The sequence below is a fragment of the Schistocerca piceifrons genome, unplaced genomic scaffold (assembly GCF_021461385.2).
Source record: "Schistocerca piceifrons isolate TAMUIC-IGC-003096 unplaced genomic scaffold, iqSchPice1.1 HiC_scaffold_808, whole genome shotgun sequence".
Taxonomy (NCBI): domain Eukaryota; kingdom Metazoa; phylum Arthropoda; class Insecta; order Orthoptera; family Acrididae; genus Schistocerca; species Schistocerca piceifrons.
The window spans coordinates 12,035-35,527 of NW_025729067.1; the positions used below are offsets into that span (position 1 = coordinate 12,035).

Below are 23,493 nucleotides of genomic sequence, written 5' to 3' on the forward strand. Positions count from 1 at the left end.
CTCCCATCCTGATGCAGATGCCTCCTGCACTAAATTGGATGCCTCCCATCCTGATGCAGATGCCTCCTGCACTGACTTGCACACCTCCCATACTGATGCAGATGCCTCCTGCACTGATGTGGATGCCTCCCATCCTGATGCAGATGCCTCCTTCACTGACTTGGACACCTCCCATCCTGATGCAGATGCCTCCTGCACTGTGTTGGACACCTCCCATCCTGATGCAGATGCCTCCTGCACTGAGTTGGACGCCTCCCATCCTGATGCAGATGCCTCTTCACTGACTTGGACATCTCCCATCCTGATGCAGATGCCTCCTGCACTGACTTGGACGCCTCCCATCCTGATGCAGATGCCTCCTTCACTGACTTGGACGCCTCCCATCCTGATGCAGATGCCTCCTGCACTGAGTTGGACACCTCCCATCCTGATGCAGATGCCTCCTGCACTAACTTGGACGCCTCCCATCCTGAAGCAGATGCCTCCTGCACTGACTTGCACACCTCCCATACTGATGCAGATGCCTCCTGCACTGACGTGGATGCCTCCCATCCTGATGCAGATGCCTCCTTCACTGACTTGGACACCTCCCATCCTGATGCAGATGCCTCCTGCAGTGACTTGGACACCTCCCATCCTGATGCAGATGCCTCCTTCACTGACTTGGACACCTCCCATCCTGATGCAGATGCCTCCTGCACCAGCTTGGGTGCCTACCACCTTGACGCAGATGCCTTCTGTACTGACTTGGACACCTCCCATACTGATGCAGATGCCTGCTGCACTGACTTGGACACCTCCAATTCTGATGCAGATGCCTCCTGCACTGAGTTGGACGCCTCCCATCCTGATGCAAATACTTCCTGCACTGACACGGGCACCTCCCACCGTGACGCAATGCCTCCTGTACTGACATGGGTGCCTCCCGTCCTGATGTACTTGCCTCCTTCACCGACACAGGCACCTCTTACCCTGATGAATATGCCTACTGCAATGACACACACACCTCCCACCCTGACACAGAGCTTTCTGCAGCAACACGGGTGCCTTCCATCCCTACACAGACACCTCCTACACCAACTCGGGTGCCTCCCACACTGACGCAAATGCCTCCTGCACCAACTCGGAAGCCACCCACCTTGACGCAGATGCCTTCTGCACTGACTAGGACACCTCTCATCCTAATGCAGATGCCTCCTGCACTGACTAGGACACTTCCCATCATAATGCAGATGCCTCCTGTACTGACTTGGATGCCTGCCATCCTGATGCAGATGCCTCCTGCACTGACTTGGACGCCTCCCATCCTGATGCAGATGCCTCCTGCACTGACTTGGACGCCTCCGATCCTGATGCAGATGCCTCTTCACTGACTTGGACACCTCTCATCCTGATGCAGATGCCTCCTGCACAGACTTGGACACCTCCCATCCTGATGCAGATGCCTCCTTAACTTACTTGGATGCCTCCCATCCTGATGCAGATGCCTCCTGCACTGAGTTGGACGCCTCCCATACTGATGCAGATGCCTCCTGCACTGACTTGGACGCCTCCCATCCTGATGCAGATGCCTCCTTCACTGACTTGGACGCCTCCCATCCTGATGCAGATGCCTCCTGCACTGAGTTGGACACCTCCCATCCTGATGCAGATGCCTCCTGCACTAACTTGGACGCCTCCCATCCTGATGCAGATGCCTCTTCACTGACTTGGACATCTCCCATCCTGATGCAGATGCCTCCTGCACTGACTTGGACGCCTCCCATCCTGATGCAGATGCCTCCTTCACTGACTTGGATGCCTCCCATCCTGATGCACATGCCTCCTGCACTGAGTTGGACACCTCCCATCCTGATGCAGATGCCTCCTGCACTAACTTGGACGCCTCCCATCCTGATGCAGATGCCTCCTGCACTGACTTGCACACCTCCCATACTGATGCAGATGCCTCCTGCACTGATGTGGATGCGTCCCATCCTGATGCAGATGCCTCCTTCACTGACTTGTTCACCTCCCATCCTGATGCAGATGCCTCCTGCACTGTGTTGGGCACCTCCCATCCTGATGCAGATGCCTCCTGCACTGAGTTGGACACCTCCCATCCTGATGCAGATGCCTCCTGCACTGACTTGGACGTGTCCCATCCTGATGCAGATGCCTCCTTCACTGACTTGGACGCCTCCCATCCTGATGCAGATGCCTCCTGCACTGACGTGGACATCTCCCATCCTGACGCAGATGTCTCCTTCACTGACTTAGACGCCTCCCATCCTGATGCAGATGCCTCCTGCACTGAGTTGGACACCTCCCATCCTGATGCAGACGCCTCCTGCACTGATTTGGACGCCTCCCATCCTGATGCAGATGAACCCTTCCTGACTTCGATGCCTCCCATCCTGGTGCAGGTGCCTCCTTAACTTACTTGGATGCCTCCCATCCTGATGCAGATGCCTCCTGCACTGACTTGGACGCCTCCCATCCTGATGCAGATGCCTCCTGCACTGATTTGGATGCCTCCCACACTGATGCAGATGCCTTCTGCACTGACTTGGACACCTCCCATTCTGATGCAGATGCCTCCTGCACTGAGTTGGACGCCTCCCATCCTGATGCAGATGCCTACTGCACTGAGTTGGACACCTCCCATCCTGATGCAGATGAACCCATCACTGACTTCGATGCCTTCCATCCTGATGCAGATGCCTCCTGCACTGAGTTGGACACCTCCCATCCTGATGCAGATGCCTCCTGCACTGACTTGGACGCCTCCCATCCTGATGCAGATGTCTCCTTCACTGACTTGGACGCCTCCCATCCTGATGCAGATGCCTCCTGCACTGACGTCGACACCTCCCATCCAGATGCAGATGCCTCCTGCACTGACTTGGACACCTCCCATCCTGATGCAGATGAACCCTTCACTGACTTCGATGCCTCCCATCCTGATGCAGGTGCCTCCTTAACTTACTTGGATGCCTCCCATCCTGATGCAGATGTCTCCTGCACTGACTTGGACGCCTCCCATCCTAATGCAGATGCCTCCTGCACTGATTTGGATGCCTCCCATACTGATGCAGATGCCTGCTGCACTGACTTGGACACCTCCCACTCTGATGCAGATGCCTCCTGCACTGAGTTGTACGCCTCCCATCCTGATGCAGATGCCTCCTGCACTGAGTTGGACACCTCCCATCCTGATGCAGATGCCTCCTTCACTGAGTTGGACGCCTCCCATCCTGATGCAGATGTCTCCTTCACTGACTTGGACGCCTCCCATTCTGATGCAGATGCCTCCTGCACTGAGTTGGATACCTCCCATCCTGATGCAGATGCCTCCTGCACTGACTTGGACGCCTCCCATCCTGATGCTGATGCCTCCTCCACTGACTTGGACACCTCCCATCCTGATGCAGATGCCTCCTTAACTTACTTGGATGCCTCCCATCCTGATGCAGATGCATCCTGCACTGACTTGGACACCTCCCATCCTGATGCAGATGCCTCCTTCACTGACTTGGACGCCTCCCATCCTGATGCAGATGCCTCCTGCACTGAGTTGGACACCTCCCATCCTGATGCAGATGCCTCCTGCACTGATTTGGACGCCTCGCATACTGATGCAGATGCCTGCTTCACTGACTTGGACACCTCCCATCCTGATGCAGATGCCTCGTGCACTGAGTTGGACGCCTCCCATCCTGATGCAGATGCCTCCTGCACTGAGTTGGACACCTCCCATCCTGATGCAGATGCCTCCTGCACTGACTTGGACGCCTCCCATCCTGATGCAGATGCCTCCTTCACTGACTTGGACGCCTCCCATCCTGATGCAGATGCCTCCTGCACTGACGTGGACATCTCCCATCCTGACGCAGATGTCTCCTTCACTGACTTGGACGCCTCCAATCCTGATGCAGATGCCTCCTGCACTGAGTTGGACACCTCCCATCCTGATGCAGATGCCTCCTGCACTGATTTGGACGCCTCCCATCCTGATGCAGATGAACCCTTCACTGACTTCGACGCCTCCCATCCTGATGCAGGTGCCTCCTTAACTTACTTGGATGCCTCCCATCCTGATGCAGATGCCTCCTGCACTGACTTGGACGCCTCCCATCCTGATGCAGATGCCTCGTGCACTGAGTTGGACACCTCCCATCCTGATGCAGATTGTCCTGCACTGAGTTGGACACCTCCCATCCTGATGCAGATGCCTCCTGCACTGATTTGGACGCCTCCCATCCTGATGCAGATGCCTCCTTCACTGACTTGGACGCCTCCCATCCTGATGCAGATGCCTCCTGCACTGACGTGGACATCTCCCATCCTGACGCAGATGTCTCCTTCACTGACTTGGACGCCTCCCATCCTGATGCAGATGCCTCCTGCACTGAGTTGGACACCTCCCATCCTGATGCAGATGCCTCCTGCACTGATTTGGACGCCTCCCATCCTGATGCAGATGAACCCTTCGCAGACTTCGATGCCTCCCATCCTGATGCAGGTGCCTCCTTAACTTACTTGGATGCCTCCCATCCTGATGCAGAAGCCTCCTGCACTGACTTGGATGCCTCCCATACTGATGCAGATGCCTTCTGCACTGACTTGGACACCTCCCATTCTGATGCAGATGCCTCCTGCACTGAGTTGGACGCCTCCCATCCTGATGCAGATGCCTACTGCACTGAGTTGGACACCTCCCATCCTGATGCAGATGAACCCATCACTGACTTCGATGCCTTCCATCCTGATGCAGATGCCTCCTGCACTGAGTTGGACACCTCCCATCCTGATGCAGATGCCTCCTGCACTGACTTGGACGCCTCCCATCCTGATGCAGATGTCTCCTTCACTGACTTGGACGCCTCCCATCCTGATGCAGATGCCTCCTGCACTGACGTCGACACCTCCCATCCAGATGCAGATGCCTCCTGCACTGACTTGGACACCTCCCATCCTGATGCAGATGAACCCTTCACTGACTTCGATGCCTCCCATCCTGATGCAGGTGCCTCCTTAACTTACTTGGATGCCTCCCATCCTGATGCAGATGCCTCCTGCACTGACTTGGACGCCTCCCATCCTGATGCAGATGCCTCCTGCACTGAGTTGGACGCCTCCCATCCTGATGCAGATGCCTCCTGCATGGAGTTGGACGCCTCCCATCCTGATGCAGATGCCTCCTTCACTGACTTGGACGCCACCCATCCTGATGCAGATGCCTCCTTAACTTACTTGGATGCCTCCCATCCTGATGCAGATGCCTCCTGCACTGACTTGGACACCTCCCATCCTGATGCAGATGCCTCCTTCACTGACTTGGACGCCTCCCATCCTGATGCAGATGCCTCCTGCACTGAGTTGGACACCTCCCATCCTGATGCAGATGCCTCCTGCACTGATTTGGACGCCTCCCATACTGATGCAGATGCCTGCTGCACTGACTTGGACACCTCCCATCCTGATGCAGATGCCTCCTGCAGTGAGTTGGACGCCTCCCATCCTGATGCAGATGCCTCCTGCACTGAGTTGCACACCTCCCATCCTGATGCAGATGCCTCCTGCACTGACTTGGACGCCTCCCATCCTGATGCAGATGCCTCCTTCACTGACTTGGACGCCTCCCATCCTGATGCAGATGCCTCCTGCACTGACGTGGACACCTCCCATCCTGATGCAGATGTCTCCTTCACTGACTTGGACGCCTCCCATCCTGATGCAGATGCCTCCTGCACTGAGTTGGACACCTCCCATCCTGATGCAGATGCCTCCTGCACTGACTTGGACGCCTCCCATCCTGATGCAGATGCCTCCTTCACTGACTTGGACGCCTCCCATCCTGATGCACATGCCTCCTTCACTGACTTGGATGCCTCCCATCCTGATGCAGATGCCTCCTGCACCAGCTTGGGTGCCTCCCACCTTGACACAGATGCCTTCTGTACTGACTTGGACACCTCCCATACTGATGCAGCTGTCTGCTGCACTGACTTGGACACCTCCCATTCTGATGCAGATGCCTCCTGCACTGAGTTGGACGCCTCCCATCCTGATGCAGATGCCTCCTGCACTGAGTTGGACACCTCCCATCCTGATGCAGATGCCTCCTGCACTGACTTGGACGCCTCCCATCCTGATGCAGATGCCTCCTTAACTTACTTGGATGCCTCCCTTCCTGATGCAGATGCCTCCTGCACTGACTTGGACACCTCCCATCCAGATGCAGATGCCTCCTTCACTGACTTGGACGCCTCCCATCCTGATGCAGATGCCTCCTGCACTGAGTTGGACACCTCCCATCCTGATGCAGATGCCTCCTGCACAGACTTGGACGCCTCCCATCCTGATGCAGATGCCTCCTTCACTGACTTGGACGCCTCCCATCCTGATGCAGATGCCTCCTGCACTGACGTGGACATCTCCCATCCTGATGCAGATGTCTCCTTCACTGACTTGGACGCCTCCCATCCTGATGCAGATGCCTCCTGCACTGAGGTGGACACCTCCCATCCTGATGCAGATGCCTCCTGCACTGACTTCGACGCCTCCCATCCTGATGCTGATGCCTCCTTCACTGACTTGGACACCTCCCACCCTGATGCAGATGCCTCCTTAACTTACTTGGATGCCTCCCATCCTGATGCAGATGCATCCTGCACTGACTTGGACACCTCCCATCCTGATGCAGATGCCTCCTTCACTGACTTGGACGCCTCCCATCCTGATGCAGATGCCTCCTGCACTGAGTTGGACACCATCCATCCTGATGCAGATGCCTCCTGCACTGATTTGGACGCCTCCCATACTGATGCAGATGCCTGCTACACTGACTTGGACATCTCCCATCCTGATGCAGATGCCTCGTGCACTGAGTTGGACGCCTCCCATCCTGATGCAGATGCCTCCTGCACTGAGTTGGACACCTCCCAGCCTGATGCAGATGCCTCCTGCACTGACTTGGACGCGTCATATCCTGATGCAGATGCCTCCTTCACTGACTTGGACGCCTCCCATCCTGATGCAGATGCCTCCTGCACTGACGTGGACATCTCCCATCCTGACGCAGATGTCTCCTTCACTGACTTGGACGCCTCCCATCCTGATGCAGATGCCTCCTGCACTGAGTTGGACACCTCCCATCCTGATGCAGATGCCTCCTGCACTGATTTGGACGCCTCCCATCCTGATGCAGATGAACCCTTCACTGACTTCGATGCCTCCCATCCTGATGCAGGTGCCTCCTTAACTTACTTGGATGCCTCCCATCCTGATGCAGATGCCTCCTGCACTGACTTGGACGCCTCCCATCCTGATGCAGATGCGTCCTGCACTGATTTGGATGCCTCCCATACTGATGCAGATGCCTTCTGCACTGACTTGGACACCTCCCATTCTGATGCAGATGCCTCCTGCACTGAGTTGGACGCCTCCCATCCTGATGCAGATGCCTACTGCACTGAGTTGGACACCTCCCATCCTGATGCAGATGAACCCATCACTGACTTCGATGCCTTCCATCCTGATGCAGATGCCTCCTGCACTGAGTTGGACACCTCCCATCCTGATGCAGATGCCTCCTGCACTGACTTGGACGCCTCCCATTATGATGCAGATGTCTCCTTCACTGACTTGGACGCCTCCCATCCTGATGCAGAAGCCTCCTGCACTGACGTCGACACCTCCCATCCAGATGCAGATGCCTCCTGCACTGACTTGGACACCTCCCATCCTGATGCAGATGAACCCTTCACTGACTTCGATGCCTCCCATCCTGATGCAGGTGCCTCCTTAAATTACTTGGATGCCTCCCATCCTGATGCAGATGCCTCCTGCACTGACTTGGACGCCTCCCATCCTAATGCAGATACCTCCTGCACTGATTTGGATGCCTCCCATACTGATGCAGATGCCTGCTGCACTGACTTGGACACCTCCCATCCTGATGCAGATGCCTCCTGCACTGAGTTGGACACCTCCCATCCTGATGCAGATGCCTCCTTCACTGAGTTGGACGCCTCCCATCCTGATGCAGATGTCTCCTTCACTGACTTGGACGCCTCCCATCCTGATGCAGATGCCTCCTGCACTGAGTTGGACACCTCCCATCCTGATGCAGATGCCTCCTGCACTGACTTGGACGCCTCCCATCCTGATGCTAATGCCTCCTCCACTGACTTGGACACCTCCCATCCTGATGCAGATGCCTCCTTAACTTACTTGGATGCCTCCCATCCTGATGCAGATGCATCCTGCACTGACTTGGACACCTCCCATCCTGATGCAGATGCCTCCTTCACTGACTTGGACGCCTCCCATCCTGATGCAGATGCCTCCTGCACTGAGTTGGACACCTCCCATCCTGATGCAGATGCCTCCTGCACTGATTTGGGCGCCTCCCATAGTGATGCAGATGCCTGCTACACTGACTTGGACACCACCCATCCTGATGCAGATGCCTCGTGCACTGAGTTGGACGCCTCCCATCCTGATGCAGATGCCTCCTGCACTGAGTTGGACACCTCCCATCCTGATGCAGATGCCTCCTGCACTGACTTGGACGCCTCCCATCCTGATGCAGATGCCTCCTTCACTGACTTGGACGCCTCCCATCCTGATGCAGATGCCTCCTGCACTGACGTGGACATCTCCCATCCTGACGCAGATGTCTCCTTCACTGACTTGGACGCCTCCCATCCTGATGCAGATGCCTCCTGCACTGAGTTGGACACCTCCCATCCTGATGCAGATGCCTCCTGCACTGATTTGGACGCCTCCCATCCTGATGCAGATGAACCCTTCACTGACTTCGATGCCTCCCATCCTGATGCAGGTGCCTCCTTAACTTACTTGGATGCCTCCCATCCTGATGCAGATGCCTCCTGCACTGACTTGGACGCCTCCCATCCTGATGCAGATGCCTCCTGCACTGATTTGGATGCCTCCCATACTGATGCAGATGCCTTCTGCACTGACTTGGACACCTCCCATTCTGATGCAGATGCCTCCTGCACTGAGTTGGACGCCTCCCATCCTGATGCAGATGCCTACTGCACTGAGTTGGACACCTCCCATCCTGATGCAGATGAACCCATCACTGACTTCGATGCCTTCCATCCAGATGCAGATGCCTCCTGCACTGAGTTGGACACCTCCCATCCTGATGCAGATGCCTCCTGCACTGACTTGGACGGCTCCCATCCTGATGCAGATGTCTCCTTCACTGACTTGGACGCCTCCCACCCTGATGCAGATGCCTCCTGCACTGACGTCGACACCTCCCATCCAGATGCAGATGCCTCCTGCACTGACTTGCACACCTCCCATCCTGATGCAGATGAACCCTTCACTGACTTCGATGCCTCCCATCCTGATGCAGGTGCCTCCTTAACTTACTTGGATGCCTCCCATCCTGATGCAGATGCCTCCTGCACTGACTTGGACGCCTCCCATCCTGATGCAGATGCCTCCTGCACTGATTTGGATGCCTCCCATACTGATGCAGATGCCTGCTGCACTGACTTGGACACCTCCCACTCTGATGCAGATGCCTCCTGCACTGAGTTGGACGCCTCCCATCCTGATGCAGATGCCTCCTGCACTGAGTTGGACACCTCCCATCCTGATGCAGATGCCTCCTTCACTGAGTTGGACGCCTCCCATCCTGATGCAGATGCCTCCTTCACTGACTTGGATGCCTCCCATCCTGATGCAGATGCCTCCTGCACTGAGTTGGACACCTCCCATCCTGATGCAGATGCCTCCTGCACTGATTTGGATGCCTCCCATACTGATGCAGATGCCTGCTGCACTGACTTGGACACCTCCCATCCTGATGCAGATGCCTCCTGCAGTGAGTTGGACGCCTCCCATCCTGATGCAGATGCCTCCTGCACTGAGTTGGACACCTCCCATCCTGATGCAGATGCCTCCTGCACTGACTTGGACGCCTCCCATCCTGATGCAGATGCCTCCTTCACTGACTTGGACGCCTCCCATCCTGATGCAGATGCCTCCTGCACTGACGTGGAAACCTCCCATCCTGATGCAGATGCCTCCTGCACTGACTTGGACGCCTCCCAGCCTGATGCGGATGCCTCCTGCACTGAGTTGGACACCTCCCATCCTGATGCAGATGCCTCCTGCACTGACTTGTACGCCTCCCATCCTGATGCAGATGCCTCCTTCACTGACTTGGACGCCTACCATCCTGATGCACATGCCTCCTTCACTGACTTGGATGCCTCCCATCCTGATGCAGATGCCTCCTGCACCAGCTTGGGTGCCTCCCACCTTGACGCAGATGCCTTCTGTACTGACTTGGACACCTCCCATACTGATGCTGATGTCTGCTGCACTGACTTGGACACCTCCCATTCTGATGCAGATGCCTCCTGCACTGAGTTGGACGCCTCCCATCCTGATGCAGATGCCTCCTGCACTGAGTTGGACACCTCCCATCCTGATGCAGATGCCTCCTGCACTGACTTGGACGCCTCCCATCCTGATGCAGATGCCTCCTTAACTTACTTGGATGCCTCCCTTCCTGATGCAGATGCCTCCTGAACTGACTTGGACACCTCCCATCCAGATGCAGATGCCTCCTTCACTGACTTGGACGCCTCTCATCCTGATGCAGATGCCTCCTGCACTGAGTTGGACACCTCCCATCCTGATGCAGATGCCTCCTTCACTGACTTGGACGCCTCCCATCCTGATGCAGATGCCTCCTTCACTGACTTGGACGCCTCCCATCCTGATGCAGATGCCTCCTGCACTGACGTGGACATCTCCCATCCTGATGCAGATGTCTCCTTCACTGACTTGGACGCCTCCCATCCTGATGCAGATGCCTCCTGCACTGAGTTGGACACCTCCCATCCTGATGCAGATGCCTCCTGCACTGATTTGGACGCCTCCCATCCTGATGCAGATGAACCCTTCACTGACTTCGATGCCTCCCATCCTGATGCAGGTGCCTCCTTAACTTACTTGGATGCCTCCCATCCTGATGCAGATGCCTCCTGCACTGACTTGGACGCCTCCCATCCTTATGCAGATGCCTCCTGCACTGATTTGGATGCCTCCCATACTGATGCAGATGCCTTCTGCACTGACTTGGACACCTCCCATTCTGATGCAGATGCCTCCTGCACTGAGTTGGACGCCTCCCATCCTGATGCAGATGCCTACTGCACTGAGTTGGACACCTCCCATCCTGATGCAGATGAACCCATCACTGACTTCGATGCCTTCCATCCTGATGCAGATGCCTCCTGCACTGTGTTGGACACCTCCCATCCTGATGCAGATGCCTCCTGCACTGACTTGGACGCCTCCCATCCTGATGCAGATGTCTCCTTCACTGACTTGGACGCCTCCCATCCTGATGCAGATGCCTCCTGCACTGACGTCGACACCTCCCATCCAGATGCAGATGCCTCCTGCACTGACTTGGACACCTCCCATCCTGATGCAGATGAACCCTTCACTGACTTCGATGCCTCCCATCCTGATGCAGGTGCCTCCTTAACTTACTTGGATGCCTCCCATCCTGATGCAGATGCCTCCTGCACTGACTTGGACGCCTCCCATCCTGATGCAGATGCCTCCTGCACTGATTTGGATGCCTCCCATACTGATGCAGATGCCTGCTGCACTGACTTGGACACCTCCCACTCTGATGCAGATGCCTCCTGCACTCAGTTGGACGCCTCCCATTCTGATGCAGATGCTTCCTGCACTGAGTTGGACACCTCCCATCCTGATGCAGATGCCTCCTTCAGTGACTTGGACGACTCCCATCCTGATGCAGATGCCTCCTTCACTGACTTGGACGCCTCCCATCCAGATGCAGATGCCTCCTGCACTGACTTGGACGCCTCCCATACTGATGCAGATGCCTCCTGCACTGATTTGGATGCCTCCCATACTGATGCAGATGCCTCCTGCACTGACTTGGACACCTCCCATTCTGATGCAGATTCCTCCTGCACTGAGTTGGACGCCTCCCATCCTGATGCAGATGCCTCCTGCACTGAGTTGGACGCCTCCCATCCTGATGCAGATGCCTCCTTCACTGACTTGGATGCCTCCCATCCTGATGCAGATGCCTCCTTAACTTACTTGGATGCCTCCCATCCTGATGCAGATGCCTCCTGCACTGACTTGGACACCTCCCATCCTGATGCAGATGCCTCCTTCACTGACTTGGACGCCTCCCATCCTGATGCAGATGCCTCCTGCACTGAGTTGGACACCTCCCATCCTGATGCAGATGCCTCTTGCACTGATTTGGACGCCTCCCATACTGATGCAGATGCCTGCTGCACTGACTTGGACACCTCCCATCCTGATGCAGATGCCTCCTGCAGTGAGTTGGACGCCTCTCATCCTGATGCAGATGCCTCCTGCACTGAGTTGGACACCTCCCATCCTGATGCAGATGCCTCCTGCACTGACTTGGACGCCTCCCATCCTGATGCAGATGCCTCCTTCACTGACTTGGACGCCTCCCATCCTGATGCAGATGCCTCCTGCACTGACGTGGACACCTCCCATCCTGATGCAGATGTCTCCTTCACTGACTTGGACGCCTCCCATCCTGATGCAGATGCCTCCTGCACTGAGTTGGACACCTCCCATCCTGATGCAGATGCCTCCTGCACTGACTTGGATGCCTCCCATCCTGATGCAGATGCCTCCTTCACTGACTTGGACGCCTCCCATCCTGATGCACATGCCTCCTTCACAGACTTGGATGCCTCCCATCCTGATGCAGATGCCTCCTGCACCAGCTTGGGTGCCTCCCACATTGACGCAGATGCCTTCTGTACTGACTTGGACACCTCCCATACTGATGCAGATGTCTGCTGCACTGACTTGGACACCTCCCATTCTGATGCAGATGCCTCCTGCACTGAGTTGGACGCCTCCCATCCTGATGCAGATGCCTCCTGCACTGAATTGGACACCTCCCATCCTGATGCAGATGCCTCCTGCACTGACTTGGACGCCTCCCATCCTGATGCAGATGCCTCCTTAACTTACTTGGATGCCTCCCTTCCTGATGCAGATGCCTGCTGCACTGACTTGGACACCTCCCATCCAGATGCAGATGCGTCCTTCACTGACTTGGACGCCTCCCATCCTGATGCAGATGCCTCCTGCACTGAGTTGGACACCTCCCATGCTGATGCAGATGCCTCCTGCACTGACTTGGACGCCTCCCATCCTGATGCAGGTGCCTCCTTCACTGACTTGGACGCCTCCCATCCTGATGCAGATGCCTCCTTAACTTACTTGGATGCCTCCCTTCCTGATGCAGATGCCTCCTGCACTGACTTGGACACCTCCCATCCTGATGCAGATGCCTCCTTCACTGACTTGGACGCCTCCCATCCTGATGCAGATGCCTCCTTCACTTACTTGGATGCCTCCCATCCTGATGCAGATGCCTCCTGCACTGACTTGGACACCTCCCATCCTGATGCAGATGCCTCCTTCACTGACTTGGACGCCTCCCATCCTGATGCAGATGCCTCCTGCACTGAGTTGGACGCCTCCCATCTTGATGCAGATGCCTCCTGCACTGATTTGGACGCCTCCCACACTGATGCAGATGCCTGCTGCACTGACTTGGACATCTCCCATCCTGATGCAGATGCCTCCTGCACTGATTTGGACGCCTCCCATCCTGATGCAGATGCCTCCTGCACTGAGTTGGACACCTCCCATCCAGATGCAGATGCCTCCTGCACTGACTTGGACGCCTCCCATCCTGATGCAGATGCCTCCTTCACTGACTTGGACGCCTCCCATCCTGATGCAGATGCCTCCTACACTGAGTTGGACGCCTCCCATCCTGATGCAGATGCCTCCTGCACTGAGTTGGACACCTCCCATCCTGATGCAGATGCCTCCTTCACTGACTTGGACGCCTCCCATCCTGATGCAGATGCCTCCTGCACTGAGTTGGACACCTCCCATCCTGATGCAGATGCCTCCTGCACTGATTTGGACGCCTCCCATACTGATGCAGATGCCTGCTGCACTGACTTGGACACCTCCCATCCTGATGCAGATGCCTCCTGCACTGAGTTGGACGCCTCCCATCCTGATGCAGATGCCTCCTGCACTGAGTTGGACACCTCCCATCCTGATGCAAATGCCTCCTGCACTGACTTGGACGCCTCCCATCCTCATGCAGATGCCTCCGTCACTGACTTGGACGCCTCCCATCCTGATGCAGATGCCTCCTTCACTGACTTGGACGCCTCCCATCCTGATGCAGATGCCTCCTGCACCAGCTTGGGTGCCTCCCACCTTGACGCAGATGCCTTCTGTACTGACTTGGACACCTCCCATACTGATGCAGATGCCTGCTGCACTGACTTGGACACCTCCCATTCTGATGCAGATGCCTCCTGCACTGAGTTGGACGCCTCCCATCCTGATGCAGATGCCTCCTGCACTGAGTAGGACACCTCCCATCCTGATGCAGATGCCTCCTGCACTGACTTGGCCGCCTCCCATCCTGATGCAGATGCCTCCTTCACTGACTTGGACGCCTCGCATCCTGATGCAGATGCCTCCTTAACTTACTTGGATGCCTCCCATCATGATGCAGATGCCTCCTGCACTGACTTGGACACCTCCCATCCTGATGCAGATGCCTCCTTCACTGACTTGGACGCCTCCCATCCTGATTCAGATGCCTCCTGCACTGAGTTGGACGCCTCCCATCCTGATGCAGATGCCTCCTGCACTGATTTGGACGCCTCCCATACTGATGAAGATGCCTGCTGCACTGACTTGGACACCTCCCATCCTGATGCAGATGCCTCCTGCACTGAGTTGGACGCCTCCCATCCTGATGCAGATGCCTCCTGCAGTGAGTTGGACACCTCCCATCCTGATGCAGATGCCTCCTGCACTGACTTGGACGCCTCCCATCCTGATGCCTTCACTGACTTCACTGACTTGGACACCTCCCATCCTGATGCAGATGCCTCCAGCACTGACTAGGACACTTCCCATCATAATGCAGATGCCTCCTGTACTGACTTGGACGCCTGCCATCCTGATGCAGATGCCTCCTGCACTGACTTGGACGCCTCCCATCCTGATGCAGATGCCTCCTGCACTGACTTGGATCCCTCCCATCCTGATGCAGATGCCTCTTCACTGACTTGGACACCTCCCATCCTGATGCAGATGCCTCCTGCACAGACTTGGACACCTCCCATCCTGATGCAGATGCCTCCTTAACTTACTTGGATGCCTCCCACCCTGATGCAGATGCCTCCTGCACTGAGTTGGACGCCTCCCATACCGATGCAGATGCCTCCTGCACTGACTTGGACGCCTCCCATCCTGATGCAGATGCCTCCTTCACTGACTTGGACGCCTCCCATCCTGATGCAGATGCCTCCTGCACTGAGTTGGACACCTCCCATCCTGATGCAGATGCCTCCTGCACTAACTTGGATGCCTCCCATCCTGATGCACATGCCTCCTGCACTGACTTGCACACCTCCCATACTGATGCAGATGCCTCCTGCACTGATGTGGATGCCTCCCATCCTGATGCAGATGCCTCCTTCACTGACTTGGACACCTCCCATCCTGATGCAGATGCCTCCTGCACTGTGTTGGACACCTCCCATCCTGATGCAGATGCCTCCTGCACTGAGTTGGACGCCTCCCATCCTGATGCAGATGCCTCTTCACTGACTTGGACATCTCCCATCCTGATGCAGATGCCTCCTGCACTGACTTGGACGCCTCCCATCCTGATGCAGATGCCTCCTTCACTGACTTGGACGCCTCCCATCCTGATGCAGATGCCTCCTGCACTGAGTTGGACACCTCCCATTCTGATGCAGATGCCTCCTGCACTAACTTGGACGCCTCCCATCCTGAAGCAGATGCCTCCTGCACTGACTTGCACACCTCCCATACTGATGCAGATGCCTCCTGCACTGACGTGGATGCCTCCCATCCTGATGCAGATGCCTCCTTCACTGACTTGGACACCTCCCATCCTGATGCAGATGCCTCCTGCACTGACTTGGACACCTCCCATCCTGATGCAGATGCCTCCTTCACTGACTTGGACACCTCCCATCCTGATGCAGATGCCTCCTGCACCAGCTTGGGTGCCTACCACCTTGACGCAGATGCCTTCTGTACTGACTTGGACACCTCCCATACTGATGCAGATGCCTGCTGCACTGACTTGGACACCTCCAATTCTGATGCAGATGCCTCCTGCACTGAGTTGGACGCCTCCCATCCTGATGCAAATACTTCCTGCACTGACACGGGCACCTCCCACCGTGACGCAATGCCTCCTGTACTGACATGGGTGCCTCCCGTCCTGATGTACTTGCCTCCTTCACCGACACAGGCACCTCTTACCCTGATGAATATGCCTACTGCAATGACACAGACACCTCCCACCCTGACACAGAGCTTTCTGCAGCAACACGGGTGCCTTCCATCCCTACACAGACACCTCCTACACCAACTCGGGTGCCTCCCACACTGACGCAAATGCCTCCTGCACCAACTCGGAAGCCACCCACCTTGACGCAGATGCCTTCTGCACTGACTAGGACACCTCTCATCCTAATGCAGATGCCTCCTGCACTGACTAGGACACTTCCCATCATAATGCAGATGCCTCCTGTACTGACTTGGATGCCTGCCATCCTGATGCAGATGCCTCCTGCACTGACTTGGACGCCTCCCATCCTGATGCAGATGCCTCCTGCACTGACTTGGACGCCTCCGATCCTGATGCAGATGCCTCTTCACTGACTTGGACACCTCTCATCCTGATGCAGATGCCTCCTGCACAGACTTGGACACCTCCCATCCTGATGCAGATGCCTCCTTAACTTACTTGGATGCCTCCCATCCTGATGCAGATGCCTCCTGCACTGAGTTGGACGCCTCCCATACTGATGCAGATGCCTCCTGCACTGACTTGGACGCCTCCCATCCTGATGCAGATGCCTCCTTCACTGACTTGGACGCCTCCCATCCTGATGCAGATGCCTCCTGCACTGAGTTGGACACCTCCCATCCTGATGCAGATGCCTCCTGCACTAACTTGGACGCCTCCCATCCTGATGCAGATGCCTCCTGCACTGAGTTGGACACCTCCCATACTGATGCAGATGCCTCCTGCACTGACGTGGATGTGTCCCATCCTGATGCAGATGCCTCCTTCACTGACTTGTTCACCTCCCATCCTGATGCAGATGCCTCCTGCACTGTGTTGGGCACGTCCCATCCTGATGCAGATGCCTCCTGCACGGAGTTGGACGCCCCCCATCCTGATGCAGATGCCTCCTGCACTAACTTGGATGCCTCCCATCCTGATGCAGATGCCTCCTGCACTGTCTTGGACGCCTCCCATCCTGATGCAGATGCCTGCTGCACTGACTTGGACGCCTCCCATCCTGATGCAGATGCCTCCTGCACTGACTTGGACACCTCCCATCCTGATGCAGATGCCTCCTGCACTGACTTGGACACCTCCCATCCTGATGCAGATGCCTCCTGCACTGACTTGGACATCTCCCATCCTGATGCAGATGCCTCCTGCACTGAGTTGGACACCTCCCATCCTGATGCAGATGCCTCCTGCACTGACTTGGACACCTCCCTTCCTGATGCAGATGCCTCCTGCACTGAGTTGGACGCCTCCCATCCTGATGCAGATGCCTCCTGCACTGACTTGGACACCTGCCATCCTGATGCAGATGCCTCCTGCACTGACTTGGACACCTCCCATCCTGATGCAGATGCCTCCTGCACTGACTTGGACCGAGCGAGGTGGCGCAGTGGTTAGACACTGAACTCGCATTCGGGAGGACGATGGTTCAATCCCGCGTCCGGCCATCCTGATTTAGGTTTTCCGTGATTTCCCTAAATCACTCCAGGCAAATGCCGGGATGGTTCCTCTGAAAGGACACGGCCGACTTCCTTCCCCATCCTTCCCTAATTCGATGAGACCGATGACCACGCTGTCTGGTCTCCTTCCCCAACCAACCAACCAACCAACCACTGACTTGGACGCCTCCCATCCTGATGCAATGCCTCCTGCACCAACTTGGGCACCTCCCATCTTGATGCAGATGCCTTCTGCACTGACTTGGACATCTCTCATCCTCATGCAGATGCCTGCTGCACAAACACGGGTGCCTCCCACCCTGACGCAAATGCCTCCTGCACCAACTCGGAAGCCACCCACCTTCATGCCGATGCCTTCTGCACTGACTTGGACACCTCCCATCCTGATGCAGATGTCTCCTTCACTGACTTGGACACCTCCCATCCTGATGCAAATACTTCCTGCACTGACACGGGCACCTCCCACTGTGACGCAATGCCTCCTGTACTGACATGGGTGCCTCCCGTCCTGATGCACTTGCCTCCTTCACCGACACAGGCACCTCTTACCCTGATGAATATGCCTACTGCAATGACACAGACACCTCCCATCCTGACACAGAGCTTCCTGCACCAACACGGGTGCCTTCCATCCCTACACAGACACGTCCTACACCAACGTGGGTGCCTCCCACACTGACGCAAATGCCTCCTGCACCAACTCGGAAGCCACCCACCTTGACGCAGATGCCTTCTGCACTGACTAGGACACCTCTCATCCTAATGCAGATGCCTCCTGCACTGACTAGGACACTTACCATCATAATGCAGATGCCTCCTGTACTGACTTGGACGCCTCCCATCCTGATGCAGATGCCTCCTGCACTGTGTTGGGCACCTCCCATCCTGATGCAGATGCCTCCTGCACTGAGTTGGACGCCTCCCATCCTGATGCAGATGCCTCTTCACTGACTTGGACATCTCCCATCCTGATGCAGATGCCTCCTGCACTGACTTGGCACCTCCCATCCTGATGCAGATGCGTCCTTCACTGACTTGGACACCTCCCATCCTGATGCAGATGCCTCCTGCACTGACACAGGCACCACCCACCCTGATGCAGACGCCTCCTGCTATGACTCAGGGGCCTCCCACCCTGATGCAGACTCCTCCTGCACCAACTCTGGTACCTCTAACCCTGACGCATATGTTTTCTGCACCGACATGGGCACCTCCTACTCAGACTGAGATGCACCCTGCATCGACACGGGGGCCTCCTAACCTGATACGTATGCCTCCTGCACCTCCCACTTTAATGGACTGGGCCATGATCAGCACATCTAGTCAGTGCCTCAATGCAGCTGAATGGCAGGCTGCTCAAACTGCGTGACACGCAATGCAGTATTGGCGGCGAAGGTGTGATAATGTACGAGTTACTACACCCCTCATTCCCTAGGGGCAAAGCAACCAGATGTCTGTTCCTCCACACTGTGCCCACAGGTGTTACATGTGTAATGTCTGAAGGAGTTGTCCTGGGTGTGCACAGTGCCACGTCGATGCTAATCGGTGAGTAAGGGCGGTAGTGCAGTGAGTGCAGACCTGTGCTTTCCTCCCCCTCTAGGAAAGCAGGGAGGTGACCTCGGGGAGATGACCTCAGCACCCTGTAGGCAGGGGCCAACTTGATGCCGGACGAGTCTCTGAGTGCAGTGAGGTGGGGGGCTACGGTGTCTGAAGGGAAGATAGGCGACACAGGCAGGAGGGTGGCAGGCACTGGCGTCAGCGAAGGCACTGCCTGCATTAGTGCAGGTGGTGCCTACATCAGTGTAGGAGGCACAAGCGTCGCTGCAGGAAGTGCCCGCATCAGTGTGGGAGGAGCCAGCTTCAGCAAAGGAGGCACCTGCATCGAGATACCAGGCACCCACATCAGTGCAAAAGGTTCCCAGAGGCACCCGTGTCAGTACAGGAGGCACCTGCATCGGTGCAGGAGGCGTCTGTGTCAGGGTGGAAGGTGCCCGTGTCTCTGCAGGAGGTAAAAAAAATAAAAATGGCATGTGACGAGGGCCTCCCGTCGGGTAGACCGCCCATCTGGTGCAAGTCTTTCGATTTGACGCCACTTCAGCGACTTGCGCGTCGATGGGGATGAAATGATGATGATTAGGACAACACAACACCTAGTCCGTGACCGGAGAAAATCTCTGACCCAGCCGGCAATCGAACCCGGGCCCTTAGGATTGACAGTTTGTCACGCTGACCACTCAGCTACCGGGGGCGGACTCTGCAGGACGTATCTGCATCACATTGCGTGCTGCCAAATTGGATGCTTCAGACCCATATGCAGACCCCTCCTGCGTGACACGGATGCCTTCCACCTCAATGCAGATGCCTCCTGTACTGACACAGATGCCTCCTAACCTAACAAAGATGCCTCCCACTGTGACGCAGACATCTCCTTTACTGACACGGGTGCTTCTCACACTGACACAGAGACCTCCTGCTCCAACTCGTGTGCCAACCAGGCACCTCCCGCACAAATGCGTGTGCCTATTCTCCTGAAGCGTGTGCTTCCTGCACTGGTGTCCTACTCCCACAATGATGCACACTCTTCCTGCAGTGACAGTTGTGCCTCTTACACTGATGTAGGAACCACCTGCAATGATGCCGGAAGACAGTCATTCTTTACGTGTGTACAAAGTGCACCACACACTCGCTCATGTTATTAAGATTGGAGCACCTGCTTGAGGGTTAAAGAATATCTTGTTGTTGCAAAACATTCTTTACTTTCCGGGGGGCCCTCACAACTTTTGTGAGTCACTATTGAAAACACCTAGTCTGATCAAAAATTATTACTGAAGACAAAGCACTTGAACAAGCCTCTAGTTTTAGATACTGGTGGTGCGATATCAACATACGTAATGATAGTGATGTATAGAATAAAATCACTAAATTTCAGCACATATGTGGAGCTATAAATAAATCCTTAAAGAATTAGATGAGGAAAGACCCAAAATTAGGTTTACAAAGCAATGACTGCACCTGTCTTGCTGTATTTCAGTGAATCTTGAATTGAACAAAAGAATAACAAAAGCAGCACACAGATCTCTTTAAGATCTGTCAAGGACTGCTCAAGGAGGGCTTTTACAAGAAATCAGAATATACAAGAAGAACTAGAAATATTTAACTTAATAACAAATTGTAAGAATATAGGGAGAATTGGAGGAAACATATTAAATGTGTGGAAGAAGACAGAATTCCAGTAATTGTAAACAATTACAAGCCTTTAGAAAAAAGGAACATCTGAAGACCAAGAAAAAGGTGGGCTTAAAAATGTGAAGTCAGAACAAGCACACTAGCTAAACCTTGAAGTAAAGAAGAATAAGTTGTTTGTATTGTCAGTCGTCTTTCTTCATTCCTCGTACTGGCGTCACCTATCTTCCCTTTGGACACCGTAACTCCCCACGTCACTGCACCCGGAGACTCGTCCGGTGTCTTTCGCCTACCTACAGGGTGCCGGGGTCATCCGCCTACTTTCCTAGAGGGAGAGGAAGGCACAGGTCTGCACTCTCTGCACTCACACCCTTACTCTGTGGTTGGCATCAGCCTGGAGCTGTGCATGCCCAGGACGTCTCCTTCAGACACTAAACATGGCACGATGTGGGGGGACAGGTATCTCGGTCCCTCTGCCTCCCCCCCTAGGAATGAGAGGAATGAGGGATGTGGTAACTCGTACATTACTACACCTTCGCTCCACTACTGCATTGTATAATACACAGTTTGAGTAACATGGCATTCAGCTGCTCTGGGCCCCCACCAGAGGTCACAGATCACGGTCAGGTTCCTCAGTCACCTGCAGCTGTTCAAAAAATGGTTCAAATGGCTCTGAGCACTATGGGACTTAACTTCTGAGGTCATCCGTCCCCTAGAACTTAAACCTAACTAACCTAAGGACATCACACACATCCATGACCGAGGCAGGATTCAAACCTGTGCAGTTCCAGACTGTAGCACCTAGAACCACTCGGCCACTCCGGCCAGCCCTGCAGCTGTTAGCCAGCATCCGCTGGAGGGAAAATGCTCTCTATATTGCCATGCACCAGCTTCAGCCAGCAGTCCTATAACTGTCACTATGCTGTACTATACCACTTATGTCTATGCTGTCACACTGTGACTCTGTCTATTATTGCATCTGTAGCCAGAGCATTAATATCAAAGGCAACTATGTGGAAACGTAGACAAAATATGAGCAAAAATGCGTATATCCACTTTCTGAATTACTGTTAACCCTCAAGTGAGTGCGCCTATGTATAAAGTGTGTCAGCTGCAAATAACATTGTCTTGTACCATTCCACTGTTGTTTTATAACATGAGCCCACACCTATATCTTCATTATTCACTGATAAGTTTTGTTGTTGTACATCCAGGTGAGCAGCAGTAATACAAAGTGAAATCCAAAATTTTCAGGACTGGTGCTGCCATCTGGGAAGTAGGAGTAGTAGATATTTGGAGTGCTAGGTGGCGAAAGATGCATATCTGATGAGTCAGTGTGCAGAGTGGCATTCAGCTGGGAGGACGTGTTGCGTGTCCACAATGATTTCTGTAATACTCTGTGTTCAGTGTGTGGCGATTTTACAATGGTTCCGCAAACAGAACAGCATGTGTGTATCAAATTCTGCGCGAATCTCGGGGAAAGTGCTACAGAGACCCTCGCAACGATTCAACAAGTGTTTGGAGGACAGAGCATGAGCCATACGTGTGTGTTTGAGTGGAAGAGCCTGGGCTCTCCAAGACCCAAAAAGGCGAGACAGGTGAAGAGCAAAGTGAAGAGGATGATCATCGTGTTCCAAGGGAAGGCAAAGAATTTGTCCCACCCAACCAAACAGTGAATTCCGTGTACCACTGTGATGTTTTGCAATGGCTCCATGAAAATGTTTGGCGACTGAGCCATGGCTGGCTCATGCTATGCATTGGATTAAACCTCAGTTGCTATTCTGTGTTTAGTCTCCCATGGTTATCGCGATTAAGCTGTTATCCTCTCTTTCTGTGGGTGGCAGCAGTGGTGTGTATCGATATCTGCACCTTGGACTATCTTTGGCATGGTCCATATAGTTTCCGGCTGGGCTGTGTGTGGGCAGTTGGTCGGTTGGCGTGGAGCAGTGAGGAAATCTCCACAGCATGTAGTTCTGCAGAGCACGCTGGTGGCCTCTATGTGGTGTCAGAGTGTGTGGTGCTGTTCCCATTGCTACGAGGTTTGTGGGTCACCAATCCTGGACATGAAAGTTGAGTTTTGACTTAATCTAACAGCAAGTAATGACTGTTCACATTGTGTCGTTTGGAGTTCGTTGTCGGCTGTTGCAATATTCCCGTGAGCAACAACGTGTGTTTTCAAGTTGGCAAATTTTAGCCACCCTCCGGTGGAGTTTAACTGTACTTGGTTATTTGCGCTGGTCGGGTGAAGTGGAGGTTATCTTGTCCATTAGTCCGTTTACTGTCTGTCAGTTGGGTTGTCGTCGGATCAACAATGGTTGGGCCGACTGCCTGTCTCACCTAAGCGAGTGTTAGTGTTTGAATTCCAGGCCGACCCTCGAAACTTCTGAG

At 54.8% G+C, this 23,493-nt stretch overlaps 5 protein-coding genes across 5 annotated transcripts; 2 read left to right on the plus strand and 3 right to left on the minus strand.

Annotated features, from left to right (window-relative positions):
- Window positions 1-2,964: 2,964 nt before the first annotated feature.
- Window positions 2,965-3,403, minus strand: LOC124770373. Its single transcript, XM_047249203.1, has 2 exons — window positions 3,347-3,403; window positions 2,965-3,294 (listed from the first exon to the last, which is right to left on the minus strand). The coding sequence occupies exons 1-2, from the start codon at window positions 3,401-3,403 to the stop codon at window positions 2,965-2,967; spliced, it is 387 nt and encodes a 128-aa protein (XP_047105159.1).
- A 23-nt stretch (window positions 3,404-3,426) lies between these two features.
- LOC124770374 (coiled-coil domain-containing protein 70-like) lies at window positions 3,427-3,858 on the minus strand. Its single transcript, XM_047249204.1, has one exon. It carries the CDS (start codon window positions 3,856-3,858, stop codon window positions 3,427-3,429), a length of 432 nt encoding a protein of 143 aa, XP_047105160.1.
- Window positions 3,859-3,875: 17 nt separating this feature from the next.
- Window positions 3,876-10,563, plus strand: LOC124770375 (neuroblast differentiation-associated protein AHNAK-like). Its single transcript, XM_047249205.1, has 2 exons — window positions 3,876-4,039; window positions 4,170-10,563. Exons 1-2 carry the CDS (start codon window positions 3,876-3,878, stop codon window positions 10,561-10,563), a joined length of 6,558 nt encoding a protein of 2,185 aa, XP_047105161.1.
- Window positions 10,564-13,303: 2,740 nt separating this feature from the next.
- Window positions 13,304-14,596, plus strand: LOC124770376 (proline-rich extensin-like protein EPR1). Its single transcript, XM_047249206.1, has one exon. It carries the CDS (start codon window positions 13,304-13,306, stop codon window positions 14,594-14,596), a length of 1,293 nt encoding a protein of 430 aa, XP_047105162.1.
- A 2,306-nt stretch (window positions 14,597-16,902) lies between these two features.
- On the minus strand, window positions 16,903-18,346 carry LOC124770377 (autotransporter adhesin BpaC-like). Its single transcript, XM_047249207.1, has 2 exons — window positions 18,074-18,346; window positions 16,903-17,829 (listed from the first exon to the last, which is right to left on the minus strand). Exons 1-2 carry the CDS (start codon window positions 18,344-18,346, stop codon window positions 16,903-16,905), a joined length of 1,200 nt encoding a protein of 399 aa, XP_047105163.1.
- Between the last annotated feature and the right edge of the window lie 5,147 nt (window positions 18,347-23,493).